This window comes from Sceloporus undulatus, chromosome 3 (assembly GCF_019175285.1).
Source record: "Sceloporus undulatus isolate JIND9_A2432 ecotype Alabama chromosome 3, SceUnd_v1.1, whole genome shotgun sequence".
Lineage (NCBI taxonomy): Eukaryota > Metazoa > Chordata > Lepidosauria > Squamata > Phrynosomatidae > Sceloporus > Sceloporus undulatus.
The window spans coordinates 101,771,589-101,783,942 of record NC_056524.1 but is presented as its reverse complement, the minus strand read 5'-3'; the positions used below and the strand labels follow the sequence as shown (position 1 = coordinate 101,783,942).

At 43.3% G+C, this 12,354-nt stretch overlaps 1 protein-coding gene across 1 annotated transcript; it reads right to left on the bottom strand.

The window, feature by feature from the left end:
• Positions 1-412: 412 nt before the first annotated feature.
• LOC121924699 (acetylserotonin O-methyltransferase-like) lies at positions 413-12,137 on the bottom strand. The gene is made up of 8 exons (XM_042456036.1): positions 12,063-12,137; positions 10,919-11,093; positions 8,756-8,885; positions 8,565-8,633; positions 7,257-7,375; positions 5,251-5,388; positions 2,507-2,629; positions 413-738 (listed from the first exon to the last, which is right to left on the bottom strand). The coding sequence occupies exons 1-8, from the start codon at positions 12,126-12,128 to the stop codon at positions 530-532; spliced, it is 1,029 nt and encodes a 342-aa protein (XP_042311970.1). The 5' UTR covers positions 12,129-12,137; the 3' UTR covers positions 413-529.
• Between the last annotated feature and the right edge of the window lie 217 nt (positions 12,138-12,354).

Below are 12,354 nucleotides of genomic sequence, written 5' to 3'. Positions count from 1 at the left end.
GTAATAATTTGTGGTGATGTCTAGTAATTTTAGTAGAATTATTTAGTTGGATCTGTAATCGTAGAATAATTTCTTTTCTTTTTTTTTTTACTTTTCATTGTAGTCAGAATTGGGAGGACAGAGCCCTCCTATGCATCAATTATAGGTCTTTTTTTTTCTCTTTCTCATTCCCTTTCTCGCTCTTTCCATTCTTTCTTTCTTTTTCTTTTCCCCTTTCTTTTTCTCTTCTTTGTCTTTCCCCCTCCAGTTTTTTTAATCTCTGATGGTATATTATTTTGACTGTAAATTAGATTGTTTTTGTCAAACATTAATTAAAAACAGTCACAAATTATTTTAATAATTTATTGTTTTAGATTTCTGTAGGGAACCAATGGAATTCTACATGATGATGAACTCTTGCTCCCATCATATGTCACCATTGGCCAGGTACCCACTCGGGAGATGAGAGTAAGTGGAGTCCAACAACATCCAAACAGCCAAAAGCTTCCCATCCCTCTTTAAGGTCTTGAATAAGAATGGAGAGATCACTTTATTTTCTTCCCAAAACAACACCAAAGAGTCTTCCTTTCTTGAACTGAATCACCTTGAAGCCAGCTGCACCAAGGAGTGCATTGTACTCAGATGAGGTCCGTGCTTTTCCTTTAGTGTAAAGCAACATCAGTATGGAGTAGATGTGGGCTTCTAAAGGCCCATTTCTGTCTTCATTGAGAATTGTGTCCACTATTAACACACCACCTCCTGTTAAGTGAGTTGGGAAAGAGATAATATCATTACCTATTTCTACACCTTTTTGGAAAGTTTTGAACATGGTTCCTCTCATAATAAAAACTTGGGAATGTGTGCCAGTGTATAAAGAAATAATATGTGTTTTCTAGAGCATATTGACTGAAGAGGTTCTCAAGGTTTTTGGCCCACAATGGCGGGGTACAGACCGCCGCTTTGCGGTGGTCTGCCACCGCCGCCAGTAGGTCCGCGGGGGAGCCGGAGCCTTCAGACGGCCCGACTCCCGCGCGGACCGAAAAAAGAAGCTCCAAAATGGAGCTTCTTTTACCGTCGCGTTTGCGACGTAGCGAGGCGCCAGGGGCGCGCTCGCTACGTCACAAGCGGCGCGACACGTCTGGACGCTGTGCGTCCAGTACGTAAAGATGGCGGCGCCCGTATGAACAGGGCGCCGCCATCTTGTACGTATTCAATACGTACTAGGGTTAGGGGGGTGCGGAAGCACCGCCCCTTCCTAACCCTAGTACGTATTGTATACGTACTATTTGGTGGTCTGTAAACCGCCAATGACTTCTACATATACAGATGCACACCTCAGAACCTATGAATGGGAAATCTTAATCTTCCCATCACTATCTAGTTAAATACAGTATAATGATAATGGGGGGTGGGATCATTTGGAGGGTGAGACAGGAATAGCAAGGGACTACATCAACAGGGATTAGGGGCACAGCGTCCTCCCCTGCAAAAGTGAAGAAAAACACAAATTAATTAAATACAAATTGTAAATGCTGTTTTTAAAAAAAATCTAAGGGCATACTTCTCTAAGAATCTCTAGGTTCTCCAGCATGACTCTGTGGTGGAAGCTGACCATACAATCACACTGGAAGACCTACAGATTCCTAGTGAGAACATATTAATCAAATCAATGAATCATCAAATATGCAAATGGAAAACCAGTGAATGTGGGTGGGTAACTGTACACTGATACTGCCATTTCCCATGGTGTCTAGAAGGCAAAGGTTTCCTCCCTGCAGCCCAGGTCAATGACTTCCCTCCATCTTTGGGGCCCATAAAGGGAACTGCTACAAATTGTGTAGTCTTCCTTGGCAGCAAGATCTCATACACAGTGTTCCTACTCTTGTAAAAAACAACCACAACAGTTTTTATACTATAGTTTCCACAGTTCCATTGAAAACTCTACATCCTGGTGTATTTGTCCAGGCTAGATGAACTCTTTACCAAATTCCAACCATATTAAGAAAGGACATATTCTTATATCTTCTCAGAAATAGAACAGCCCCAAAATATGCAGAGGTTAACTATATGGAAAAGGACCAATAGTGACACGATGGCTCCAATAACCACTCAGGAACAATGTTCCTGCAATGCAGTGGTTTATCCTGGCTCTGATAGTTAGCAAATGCTGTTGGACTGCAACTCCAGCATTTCTCACCATTAGCTGTGCTTATGAAGGATGATAGAAAAAGCAATTCAAAAGCAAATGGAGTACTATACTTTGCCCACCCCTCCTTTAACTGATTATTATAACAGAATAATTTGATCCCACCTCAAATTAGATGATGAAAACTTTCTTCGCAACATGAGTCATTTACTGTTGCTTCTAGGGCAGGTCAGCCCATGTTAATGGCCCTATGTAGATAATGGGCCTGAGAATATTGTATTCACTTGATACTTTGAAGACACTGGAAGAAGGAAGGATGCTTCCAGAGAGCAAAAAGAAAGAAAGAAAGAAATTTCAAGGAGGAAATCTAAATACACATACCAGGTTTACAGGCCTTGTTTAATTTAGTTAGCAGAGTTACACATTTCTCATCATCCCAGCCATGAAGAACTCTAGCCAATGTATACAGATCAGCTTCTGGAACTTGATCATTAAAAAAATCACCTGCAGTATAAGAAGACATCAATTATTTCAACCTTCTGGAAAACACTTTTTATATCTAGAACTATAATGAGCCCTCTCTATCTGTCAGAGTTTCCAGGATACCCTCCCCCTCCCATGTACATATAAAAAAAATGGAGCTGCCCAAATCGATACTTAAAATTTAAAATCACTGCCACCTCCCCTCCCTCCCCTGTGCCCATGGCTGATGGAAATCAATCCGAGGAAGGGGTTAGTAAGGGACATAGAAGACACAAGTCCTGGAGCTTGAGGCTTTTTGCAGCTACCTTCCTCCATCCTAAAGCTTTAGCCTGGTGCAGGAAGGATGTTTTTGGATGAAGGTTTTATTATGCTTCAGCACAGAAGATACAGTTTTGACCAGCATCATTCCATGATTGACTTCATCATCTGAAGGGGCTCAAAGCTCCAAGTGCCAAGCGCTTGCTAACTCCCCTGCTAACTCCTTCCTGGAACTGACTTCCAAGGGGGAAAAGAGCAATGGCAGCAAGCCCCGAGTGCGAGGCACACATTCTTCCTGCTTCCTGTTGTGAGGACACCAGCCCCCACCTCTGTCTTTTGAAGGAAAGAGCAGAATTACCACAGCCAAAAAGGAAAGAGTGTTTGCCTGGCATTCAGGCCTTGTCACCACAGCCTCCACTATTGCCTGGGACAGCTTTTCAGCTTGCCTGCAATCAATCACAGGTAAAAAACAAACAAACAACTCTTTCTTCATTTCAATCTGCAGTTGCTCAAATCTGCAAACACTGAACCCATGGATACTGAGGCCATACGCTAAGCAGCTTTATTGCCTGTAGCAAAGGATAGGAACCCTTATGCCATTCCATGTACAGGAGCAATGCTGGTTTGAGAGCAGAATTTTACTTTAACACTGTTGAAAAGATAACGTCTTTCCCGGTGCTGAGGTCCGCAGGTTAGACTTAGACCAATTTGGAAGGTGCATTATAAACTGTGAGGCACACATAGAGCAGAGGGGATGGCTGTGAGCTCAAGAGGGGTGGTTAGAGAACTGCCATGCTTTCTTCCAGCAACTGGTGCCTGAGGTAATTGCCTGACTCTGACTAATGGAAAGCCTTGTGAAAGTGACAACTGTAGGAACATTACAGCATTTGTATTATGCAGAGTACAGTGGGACTAGTACAATATGAGTGTATGGTAGGAATAGGAGTACTCTGAATATGAGGTATTAAAAAGGGAAAGTTACCTTTACTGTTTCTGGAAATCCATCTTGGGATAGGGAAGGAGATAGACAAAATGAGCTGAGCAATACTTGTTAACAATAAAGTTATCTGTCATGTATTTTGGATAAACTGGACAAATGTGAACAAAGAGACAAACCAGCTTCATTAAGCGACGAGTTATTGTAGCACCTTTTAGATTAATTGTGCAAAAGATGTTGTAGCACAAGCTTTCTAAGGAGATTTTCAGATGGGGGAAAAAGCCGGGAGTGAAAGACATTCTCCCAGTAAAGTCGTGCAATTGCACTGAAGATTTTCAGATGATGTCACACTGATCCAGGACTTCTTCTAGGAAGAACCAGGAATGCTCCAGCAACAAACTATTCATGGGAAAGCCCTGTAAATGGTTTGTTGCTGGAGCATTCCTGGTTCTTCCCAGAAGAAGCTAGGGATCAGTGCGACGTTGTCTGAAAATCTTCGGCGCAATTGTGTGACTTTGCTGGGAATATCCTTTTTACTCCTGCCCCCCCCCATCTGAAAATCTCCATACACCTGGGACCAAAATACAATGCAGAAATCATCCTGTGAGAGACCACTTTAACTGCCCTGACATAATACTTGGCAATCCCAGGAACTGTCGTTTTGTGAGACATTTAGCCATCTCTTGTCAGAGAGCTCTAGTGCCATAATAAACTACAATTCCCAGGATTCCATTGCACTGAACCAGGGCAGTTAAAGCAGCCTCAAACTGGATTATTTCTTCAATGTGCTTTGGACCTTGGTCTACTTTCTCAGATGCATGGAGTGAACAGAGGAATTAGATCAAGTTTGTGAAAGTTTATGCACAACTTCTTTTGCACAGTCAAAAAAATGCCACAAGATCTCTTTGCATACTGATATCCCAGATTAACTTGGCTATGTCTCTGAAATCAGCTTCTTTAACTCAGAAGTGACCTCAGCATCTAAGAAAGATACCTAAGGATAGAAAGAGGGGGAGAATGTTGATTGTCTCAGGAAATCCATCTTAGGATAGGAAAGGAGATAGACCAAAGGAGTGGAGCAATACAGTAGTTGGTTACAAGAAAGCTGCCTATCATGCATGTTATGTAAACTACAAACATTTCCTGAGGCTGAACAAAGAGGACCAAAGAGACAGCCCAATTTCTTTAAGAGGAAAGAAGTGACCTCAAAATCCAAGAAAGCATTTGGCCTAATGATAGGAAGACGGGAAATGGAAGGGCTCATCAAATACCCAGTTGCCTCCTCTTCCACTGATCACTTTATGTAAGTATTGATGCTTCTCTGCTCCATAACTTAATGAAGTATACACTGGTGATCCCTGATGCTTTTCATACAGGTATCTGCCTTGTAGAGGGAAGTAGTATCTAAATTTTAAATCTAGCTATGTCTGCAAAAACCATATCTTACCACCCTGGAAAGTAATCCGCTGTTCCTCAGATGACGCAAGATGCTTTGTTGTTTCCACCACTTCAGGTAGGTCAAAAATGGTCACAGTAGAATTTGGGTACAATGAAATATATTTTTTCGCAAACGCATCACTACATCCTTTAAAAAAAAAGAACAGAATGGAAAACAAACAAACAAATAAATGTTGTCTTTTGAATTTCTTCCTAAATTTTCTGTATGAAATTTTGTTCAGGAATTTTAATTTCCTTTGAAACTAGGGTACAAATTATTATTATATATGGAAAGACATGACTCACTAAAAAAAAGACAATAATGCTTGGTAAAATAAAAGGTAGTACAAAAAGAGAATTACAGCATTCCAAATGGATGCACTCAATCCAAGAAAGCCACAGCTCTGAGTCTGCAGGACCTGAACAGGGCTATTGATGTTAAGGTGACTTGGAAGCCTCTCATTCATAGAGTCAGCCTGAGGTGAAGTTATTTTTATGCCAGTTATAAACAACAAAAGAACATGGTTGTGATACCACTCAGTGGCATCACTAGGGTTGGTGTCACCTGATGCAATAACCCATGGTGTCACCCTCTCCCTCACTGACCCCCCATTACGACACCATACAGAATCCTTAGTAATGCTTTTTTTGTACTGTTACTCACAAAATGTAATTCCCATACAGTGGCATCACTAGGGTTGGTGTCACCAAGTGTGGCTCCAGCTATTCATTCAAAATGCTGCCAATGCTGCCAGGTGACTGCATCCTGGCTGCATCCCAGCTCTGAACAACATCAGTGAGTCGATTTGCAAACATGGGAGCTGCCCTTCCCAGATTCTTCTCCCTTTCCCTCTCTTACTAGCAGCAGCAATTTTATCCAGTGGGGGGGGGGGGAGCAACAGAAAGCTTCCATTGAGCTCTTGAGTTTCTCCTTTCAGTTTTGCATTCAGAAGAAATGGGGAAAGATGAATGTTGAATGAAAAGCTGGAGGGATGGTGAATACCCATGTTTTCTGGCCCTTCAGAGCCTGCTGCTGTGAGACAGACTCTGAGATACACACACACACACACACACACACACACACAGAGAGAGAGAGGGAGGGAGGGAGGGAGGGAGAGAGAGGAGGGTGCAATGGTGTTCCTCGTTCTCTTCCCGCTTTTCTCTCACTAGCTCCTGGGTTCTACCATACTTAATTCGCCGCCGATGCCACCAGGTGATTACAACCCAGCTGCACTGGCAACAAATTAAGTATGATAGAATATGAGGTATTTATTGCCTGTAGCAACCCACAACTCAACTGTATCCCATCGGGGAGCAGTTGAGGTTTTTGGCAGTGCAGTAATCTGTTATGGCTTGCCCAGGTTCATCCAGTAAATTTTCATTGCTGAGTGGGGATATGAACCCTGGTCTCCAGAGTCATAGTACAGCACTCAAACCACTACACCATGCTGGCTCTTGAATAAAGGAAATAATCTGTATTAAAGTAATGATAGAACATAGGCGGGATACAAACTGCCATATAGTACGTATAGGATACGTACTAGGGTTAGGAAGGGGCGGTGCTTCCGCACCCCCCTAACCCTAGTACGTATCCGATACGTACAAGATGGCGGCGCCCCTTCTACATGGGCGCCGCCATCTTTACGTACTGGACGCATAGTGTCCAGACGTGTTGCGGCGCCTATGACATCGCGAATGCGCCGGCGGCGCTTCACGACGTCATCAGTGCGCCGCAAGAAGAAGCTCCGAAATGGAGCTTCTTTTTTGCTCCGCGCGGGAGTCGCGCGGTTTGGCTGCTGCAGCTCCCGCACGGAGCAAACGGCGGCGGCGGGAAAGCGCCGCAAAGCGGCGGTTTGTATCCTGCCATAGAGTGGTACTGAGGTGGAGCTATACTACTTTTGCCACCAAAGAATCACAGGGGTGAAAGTCAACCTAACAGGCCATCCCCCCAAATCAATAGTGTTGAAATTCCAAATAAAGAAAAGCAGCTTTTTTGGTAAAATTTCTGCTACTTACCTCCCAAATCACAAACAATGTGGAAACAAGAAAGATCCATTGCAGACATTACTTCCTCACCATACAGACTCCAGGCATCCTCGAGGGCACTGGAGAATCTTTGCAGTTCTTCCTTTGAACTGGGAAATGAAAATCAGAATGAAAGATAAGCAGAAAGAATGGCTGAATACAAAGTCTGACATACAGCTGCAAACATGTAGGATAACACTTGTAATAAGCAAAAAAAAGAATACCATTGTCAACAATTTTGCATGGCTATTGGGATTCTGATTTCAAATGTTTTTTTTAAAAAATAAACAAACTAACCCCATTTGACCTGTTAGGTCACTCAGTACTATAACACAGAGCGTAACAACAAGCCATGAAAGTACTGGACATGATCCTAAAGTGTCAAAATATACAACTGAAAACAAAAGCTAGAATAATCAAATCCATTGTATTTTCCATCACCATGTATAGATGTGAGAGCCAGACAGTAAAAAAAAGCAAATAGGAGGAAAACTCATTTGAGATGCAGTGCAGGAAAAGAGTACTTAGGATACCATGGACAGCAAAAAAGACATAACATATCAAGCCTGAACTTTCCACGGAAGTCTATGGTGCGTTACAGACCGCCCAGAAGGGGAAGTCTTGCACCACTGCCAGTTGCTCCGTGAGGAAGCCACAGCAGCCAAACCGCGCGGCTCCCTCACAGAGCAAAAAGCCCCAAAATGGCGCTTCTTCCTGCGGTGCGGATATGACACTGCAAGGTGCCAATGGCACACTCGCAGCATCATATGCGCTTTGCGGCGTGTGGACGCTGTGCATCCGCTACGTAGAGATGGTGGCCCCCGTGTGGAACAGACGCCGCCATTTCGTACAGACTGGGTCTGTATTAGGGTTAGGGGCGTCCGGAAGGGACACCACTTTCTAATCCTAATACAGACCCAGTCCGTACTTTATGCCCGTTTGTAACGGGCCAATATGACAAAAATGAGGCTGTCATATTTTGGCTGCATGATAAGATGGCTCGGCTCACTGGAAAAGTGAGTCATGCTGAGGAAGGTGGAAGGCAGCAGAAACATAGGAAGACCTCATGCCAGATGCATAGACTCAATCAGGGAGGATTCAAGCCTGAATTTACAGGACTTGAGAAGAGCAGTGGAGGACAGAGGGGCTTGGAAACGTCTCATCCACAGGGTTACCATTAGTTGGGCTTGACTCAAGGGCAGTTAACAACAACAAACAAAAATGTTTTGCATAGTTATGCAAGGTTTACATTATCCTAAAGAAGGTATCTTCAGGTATCAGATACAAAATACTAGTTACCTGCTCGTGGCTTTATAAAAATCTTTTTCTGAAGTGCCACATATTGATTGGATCTGTTCTTTTCCTTCCCTGAAATAGAAGAATAACTGGGTCACTTGGATATCTCTCTTTAATACAGTTGCTGTAAATAAAAAAGCAACTTGAAAGCAACTTTCCCAACCTTTAGAGGTTATTTGCAGTTCACTCCTTACCTCACAGCCTGTGCCAAGTACTCTAAATTTGGATAGAAGTGCTCAGAGCAGAACTTCATGTATTGATACTGAGACTTAGGGCTTGATTTAGCAAGGCAGAGGTTGGCAAGGTCTGTGTTTCCATAAAGACCTTAAAATAAAGGAGATAAAACATTCTATTGTAAAACCATGAGAGAAATAAAATAAGAGATAGGTGAAAATAGGGAGAGCAGCCCTAGTGGAATCAAGTGTTGCATAATGACTCTGGAGACCATCGTTCATATCCCTGCACAGTCATGGAAAAACCACCGGGTGACCTCTGGGCAGGACACACTTTCTCAGCCTCAAAGGAAGGCAAAGCCACACACACCCCCAAACAAATCTTGCCAAGAAAACCCCATAAGTCAGAAATTACTTGAAGACAACAAAGGTTTGTCAGATCTCAAGACCTGTTCCTGAGTCTCCAGTTTTCAGTGGTCACCTCCAGGCAGGAGACAAGGGTACAAATTCTGTAGTTTTGGGGGCTCAGCTCTAAGTAAGAGGAAATTTGCAAGGATTAATTTACTGGTTGCCAAAACTTGTCAACATACTTCAAGGTGTCCATGGTTTATTTACTTAGGGCCTTATCACACATGAAACAGGAGCTCCAATTCAAAACCCTTCTGAAGCGAGGAGGTAGCAGAGTCACTTCGGATCCAAAGCAATTCACGTGATGTATTATTATACCTGAGGAATGAAACTGTGGTCTCTATTTGGGAAAAGCAGACTGAGTGCACATTGTATTACCATACCAAAGGGATTCAACGATTCAAATTGGCACCCTTGCGCATGCTCAGTGGGGCTCTGGATGCTGCCATCCTTTCCTGCCCCCTCCTTAGCTGTCATCCTTTATCAGGGTGAAGGAGGAGGCAGGGAATGATGGGACAGGTGGCAGGGTGGCAGAGGCGGCAAGATCGGGGTGAAGGAGCAGGCGGGGGATGATGGGACAGGTCTCTGGGGGTCATTGTGGGCAAGATAGGGTTGAAGGAGGAAGCAGGGGATGATGGGACAGGTGGCAGAAAGGGTGAAATCAGGGGGAAGGAGGAGGCAAGGGATGATGGGACAGGTGGCAGGGGGTCATTGGAAGCGAGATTGGGGTGAAGGAGCAGGCAGGGGATGATGGGACAGGTGGCAGGGTACCAGAGGGGGTGAGATCAGGGTGAAGGAGGAGGCAAGGGATGTTAGGACAGGTGGCAGGCACTACACTTTGGTCACGATGGTTTGATGAGCAGGCAAGGATGATGGACAGGTGGCAGGGGGCACTGGGGTGAGATCTCGGGGAATGATGGGGAACAGGTGGCAGGCTGCCAGACGGGGTGAGATCAGGGTGGCAGACCGGGATGATGGGACAGGTGGCAGGGGTTCACTGGGGCGAGACTGGGGTGAAGGAGCAGCGCAGGGGATGAATGGGACAGGTGGCAAAGTGCCAAATGGGGTGGGATTGGGGTGAAAGAGAAGGCAGGAGATGATGGGAAAGGTGGCAGGGGGTCACTGGGGGCAAGATCGAGGTGATCTTCCACACCAGACCAATTCAAAGTGAAATCATAGAGAGCTTGTAAACAATTTTTGTAAATTGTTACCAAATTCACAAAAATGAGGAGTCACTCTGAATTGACTGTGGATCCGCCTCAGAACGACCCCCCCCCATAGAAAGCAATCATATCTGATAATACATCACGTTATAATATGAATACGCATGGCTGGACCTGCAGTGATTCCAGATCTGAACTGCAAAATCCCTTGTGTGATAAGGCCCTTAGTTTCTTCTTTCCCTCTCTGTCTTTGTGGCAGAGGGCCTCAGTCTCTGTTCTGCTCTACATACAGCTACTAGCTAGAAGCCAGTAGTCTAGATTTAAACATTATTTATAGGAAGTGAGAGGGAAGTATGCCCTCATTTCACCTTGATCTGGGAAAAACTTCTTTAGCTAAGTCTTAATTTGCAAATGGGAAGATACGTTCTGTGTGTGTGTTCGAACAACAAGCTGTGAGCCACTGTGGCTGGTACTTAATGCATAACTGGGAGCATTCCCTAGGTTGCAGGTTTTGGCCCAGAAACCTCAAGGTCTGGGATCATCTTGACTACACAATTCAGTGTAGTGACAGCAAAGGACAACCCAAGTTGTTTTCTTCTACTGATATGGTTACCTTCATTGTCCTTCTTCTCTAGTCTTAGTAACTTTAAACCCACACAGGCCTCCAGCAGCCTCTCCATTCCCACGTTGCTGGTGCCCAGGCGTTCAGCGATAGCTGCGGAGGTCAAGGTGTCTTCTGACTCCAAAAACAGATCAAATACTCCCAACTCACAGGCAGTAAACATAATCTGCAAACCAAAGCAGTAATGTGTACAAAAGGAAAAAGTTTAGATACTTGGCAGATATAATGGTTAACTTTGGGGTCATGCAGACGGGGCAAAAGAAGTAGCCACAAGCCACCAGTCTGTTTGGGGCCTTTGTTGCTGTTGCTGCTGTTAGGACCCATTTTTAAATTTGTAAGAGATAGACAAGCATCTATTTGCATAACAAAAGTGATCACATTCCAGATAACAGGGACACTTTTAAGGAAGATGGTTTTATTACAGAAATACTATTGTTATATCAAGTAGGTCCTGGAAGATCCTATTCCAAGCTCTGCAGTTTGTTTCCGCAACTTTTAAATATACCAATGAAATGTGGAGACTTGGCAAAATTGGAGGCCATTCTGTGCAAAGTGCTTGAAGGCAGAATATTATTTCCTTAAAAAATGCAATTATACAAGAGATAAAAGATGTAGGCAGGGTAACAAAAGACAATAATGAGTGGTTTGTAAGCAGAGCCTCCATCTCCTCCCTAATTTGCTTTCCTGTCAAGGCCTGAATACAACTTCTGCTCATTTGTTGAGTGAAAGGAGTCTTGGGGTTGAGGTGGGCTGTATCCCATCTATCCAAACAGTAGGACTGCCCTGCTCCACTTGATAATTTGAAAATCCTGTATTTGCTCTCCTTATGTTTTCATCAACAAAATTACACAGAAAGACATGTGGTAAGCAACCAGGAGTATTCCTTGTCTGCTAGGACAGCACGAAAATACTTTTGGATTTCTCCATTATTTCATATTAGAAGCAAGTTATTGAGACATCAAATTTCAAGTTCTCAGAAAAATGAAATGATATTTCAAACATGTTAGAAAGTTTTGGCCTCTGTAAGATAATTCAAATGTGAAGTCACATCAGGGAAACCAATTCATTAAAAACATGAAGTTTTCATAGTTATAAAAGCATTAACATTTGCATACATGTTATCTACTGATTTTACCTTTGAAATTAAAAATCCATGTTCTTGTTTAAATAAGATTTTAAGCATCTCTTCTTCAGAATCCATACTCTTCACTGCTTTCTGACACAATTCCTCTTCAGATGATGGTGTGGTTTTACTACCTATCAAGGCAGAAAGTTCTCTTTGGTGCTATAGGGAAGACCCCTCTTATTTTATTGCTGGGCTGTACTTGCTCAGTGTCTCTATTGTGAAACATAGAAGCCTTTAAATCTTACAATCTTAAAACCATAATATTTAAAAAGTTTCTATTTAAAAATGTAAAGTATTCTTA

Excerpts from the sequence above, each read along its gene's own strand:
- LOC121924699 (XM_042456036.1), bottom strand. The coding sequence starts at position 12,128 with ATGGATTCTGAAGAAGAGATGCTTAAAATCTTATTTAAACAAGAACAT. Across the intron at positions 2,630-5,250 it reads GCGGATTACTTTCCAGGGTG|GTGATTTTTTTAATGATCAA; the intron begins GTAAGATATGGT and ends CTTATACTGCAG. Across the intron at positions 739-2,506 it reads AAACAAGGCCTGTAAACCTG|GAGGTGGTGTGTTAATAGTG; the intron begins GTATGTGTATTT and ends CTCACTTAACAG.